The sequence below is a fragment of the Carassius carassius genome, chromosome 16, assembly GCF_963082965.1.
Source record: "Carassius carassius chromosome 16, fCarCar2.1, whole genome shotgun sequence".
Taxonomy (NCBI): Eukaryota; Metazoa; Chordata; class Actinopteri; order Cypriniformes; family Cyprinidae; genus Carassius; species Carassius carassius.
In genome coordinates, this window is record NC_081770.1 from 16,982,357 (window position 1) to 16,986,048 (window position 3,692).

General features: G+C 31.6%; 1 protein-coding gene across 1 annotated transcript; it reads right to left on the minus strand.

The window, feature by feature from the left end:
• Positions 1-737: 737 nt before the first annotated feature.
• s100b (S100 calcium binding protein, beta (neural)) lies at positions 738-2,103 on the minus strand. Its single transcript, XM_059569307.1, has 2 exons — positions 1,907-2,103; positions 738-1,360 (listed from the first exon to the last, which is right to left on the minus strand). The coding sequence occupies exons 1-2, from the start codon at positions 2,042-2,044 to the stop codon at positions 1,211-1,213; spliced, it is 288 nt and encodes a 95-aa protein (XP_059425290.1). The 5' UTR covers positions 2,045-2,103; the 3' UTR covers positions 738-1,210.
• Between the last annotated feature and the right edge of the window lie 1,589 nt (positions 2,104-3,692).

Genomic DNA, 3,692 nt, shown 5'->3' on the forward strand with positions numbered 1-3,692 from the left:
CAATAGGATTTGTGGATAAAGATAAACATGGTGTTGTGTTAATGATGGGATATTAATGGAATTATATTAAACATCTTTATTTTGACATAATGCAGTCAAAAGTTCACACGTTCACAGATAGATAGATAGATAGATAGATAGATAGATAGATAGATAGATAGATAGATAGATAGATAGATAGATAGATAGATAGATAGATATTGTGTTGATGGGATATAAAAAATGTATTGAACTTTATTTTAAAACTAATGCAGTCAATGTAAAAAAATTCACGTTACTTGAATTTCATTTGTTCAGAATTTTATTTTGCTAGATTTCATTCCATAATTCTCACAGTTTGGCTTTTGAAACTTGTTTTTTTGTTTTCTTGCTAAACATCATTTGTTTAGCTTTATAAGGAAAAATTCAGTGTAGGGCCTTTTTTTGTAAATTTGTCAATTATTCATAATACATTCTTAATTCAATTTTCACATTCAGTTTAATAATTTGCATGTAAGTAGATTTATGCACAAATTACACAGAAAATGCCTTGTTTCATGAATTAAGCCTGATGTTTTGACATCGAACGTTAGTTTACAGTTGGAAAACACATTTCATGTACTATTGCTAGTAAATCTGCTAGTAAATATTCTGGACGTTTAATACATGACAAACATGAGTTTGCATGCCTCTAATCACATATGGGATTGATTTGAAATTCCAAATCATTTATGGACGGTTTTAAACATCGTATTAGATATTTTCAGAAGAATAATTGTCTATGGTGGGTCTTTTAAAAGCACAGTGTGATTTGTCTCAGGCCCCGGGAACAATCTGATGTAAGTCAATAGCAGCCTAATAGTCTGAAGCTAATCAGAAAAAAAAAAAAAACATATTTCACAATCAGCCTGGAATTGAAATGGCAAGAGCACGACACCTGGTCCGCATTTCACTCGATGAGATTTATGATGGGGATGTCTTGGAAGAAAAAAAAATGCCTAGGCAAAATAATAGAAACATGTTTTGTAATAAATTATGAACAAGTTTTAAGTCTAGCAAAATAAACCAAACAAACTATTGTACAAGCTGCATTTATATTCTTTCCAAACAAATCAATCCTAAAAAAAGCAATCCTAATATGATATGATAAAGATCAAAGCAAACTTTAAGAGGAGGAATGTATTGTGACTTATTAAACTACAAAACCTGAACTTGCTGTATTAAATTCAACTCATTCGTCTTCATGGTGTTCGAAAAACTCATGGCAACAGATGGTAACCATGGTGATGAAGGTCATGAACTCCTGAAAATCACACTCTGAGTCACCATCGGTGTCCAAGCTTTCCATCAAACCGTCCATTGTTGCTTGATCTTTCACATGCTGAGCAAGATAAAAAGAAAAAGCTTAGGAAACAGGAAAATAGGTAATTCGCTTAGCATTAAAAATATGTATTTACAAATGTTTGACACAAATACTCTATTCTGACACAAACCCTTGACTGTAAATCAACCATTCTTTAAGTTTCAAGACAAAGTGTGGTGTAAAAAAAAAAAAGTTTGAAATTTAATTTCCTCCGTAATTAAAATGGATAATCCACTTCAAAATATTTAATCATAATTTTTTGACGCAAAAACTTCGTTCTGACATAAAGCTTTGATTGTAAATCAAACATTCTTTAAATTTCAAGACAAAGTGTGGAGTAAAAAAAAAGTTTGAAGTTTAATTACTTCTGTGAGAGTCGGAAAAGATAAAGCTTAAATATGAAAACAGCTAACTCACTTAGCATGTAAAAATATTTAATAACATTTTTGGCACAAAAACTAAATTCTGGCATAAAGCCTTGATTGAAAATCAAACATTCTTTAAATTTCAAGCCAAAGTGTGGTGTAAAAAAAAAAAGTTTCATTAAAGTTGAAGATCGATTACCTCAGTAAGAGTCGGAAATTCATTTGTGAGCAGCTCCTTCAGTTCGGTCTTTTTTAATTTGTACTTGTCACCTTCTTTGGACGAGTATTTGTGGAAGACCTCAATGATGGTTCCCAGGCAGTTCTCCAAGTCTGACATCTTAATGTAGTGGAGCGTTCAACGTTTTCTGGAATAATTATAACAAGCACAAAAGAAATGTGAAAATGTTTGAAAGCAATTTCAAACTGTTTAACTTTTCCCCTCAAATGACTGTAAAAGTTTAAGTGTTGAAGCAATTTTATGGACCATTAACTTACTTTCTGTCTTTTACAAACACATTTCTAGTCATTATGTAGTTAGTTTTGCAATTTCATCTGCAGTTCGAACGCTTGGAGCAAAATAAGCTGTAAAACATTGCAATGATAAAAACTTGCTAGACTTACCAGTAGAGAGTTTGTCAGAACGAGGCGATCCAGAGCACAGTGAGATGGGAGTCCATTTATAGGTCTGAAACGGAGGGGCCTGTAGCTTGGAGATTCTGACCTGTCAATCACCAGAACTGACCAATGAGCTTCTGACCTTGTCCTCACTCCACTACACACACATTCAGAGTGAGATACAAAGAGAGGAAGATGAACACACATACACACATAGAATAACATTTGTGTTGCCACATTTGGTAAATAAACTTTAAAAATTATATTATAAAAAATAATTCCTTTGCCAACTTTCAAAGCATAGTACTTTGTTTACACGTACAATTTTAAGCAACATTAAACTGGGTTGGTTAACTTGTTTGTTTGTTTTTGTTAAATCTGGTAAATTTTTGTTGTCACTAGGTTTCAGAAACTTGATACCTTTTATGTTTATTGTTTGTGTCTTTTTTTATTATTTTTATTTGAAACTGCGATGTACTGTCAGTCTTTTTCCAATGACTCAAAGACAGTCTACTGTTTCTATAAATTGGTCATCTCGTCCTCGTTGTAAGCCATAAGGATATATGTTCACCACTTTTTTCCTTTCTGTTTTCCTTTTTATCTTTCTTGGAAGTTCTGTTGCCCATAAGCACACACAAGTGTTTTGTTGTCAGGCATCTCAGAGGATGACAATAGTGTGTTTGAGAGGAAGTGAGTGGTGTGGCATGTTAATCAGCCGATCCTTTTCTGTCATAGAATTGGCCAGACGTGTGTCCTAAACACCATTGGACTATTAAACAGCTTTGACACTGAGAAAAACACACACACCCACACACACACACGTTTGTTTTTGTGAGAAGTGAAAAGCAGATTTACTAGCAATAGTACATGAAATGTGTTTTCCAACTGTAAACTAACGTTCGATGTCAAAACATCAGGCTTAATTCATGAAACAAGGCATTTTCTGTGTAATTCGTGCATAAATCTACTTGCATGCAAATTATTAAACTGAATGTGAAAATTTAATTAAGAATGTATTATGAATAATTGACAAATTTATATATATTCATTACCTGTTGAAATAACAACAAGTGTAATTACTTTTATATATAATAGTGTTATTATAGTGTTATAAATAATAATGTTATGTCATACTATTATTCACTATGATTGATATGATAATAATTGTTATTATGTTTATGTATGTATATATATATTTTTTTTTGCAATCCAAAAAACATTTATTTTCATAAATAATAGTAATCAGAGTTCCATTATAACACATGGGGAAAACATGAAGTTTTCATGCGATATACTTTTCATAAGTATCGGTTATTACTCTTTAAACGTATATATGAATATGTTTTATATGGTGTACTTTAGCAGGAGTT

Excerpts from the sequence above, each read along its gene's own strand:
- s100b (XM_059569307.1), bottom strand. The coding sequence starts at position 2,044 with ATGTCAGACTTGGAGAACTGCCTGGGAACCATCATTGAGGTCTTCCAC. Across the intron at positions 1,361-1,906 it reads AATTTCCGACTCTTACTGAG|CATGTGAAAGATCAAGCAAC; the intron begins GTAATCGATCTT and ends TATCTTGCTCAG.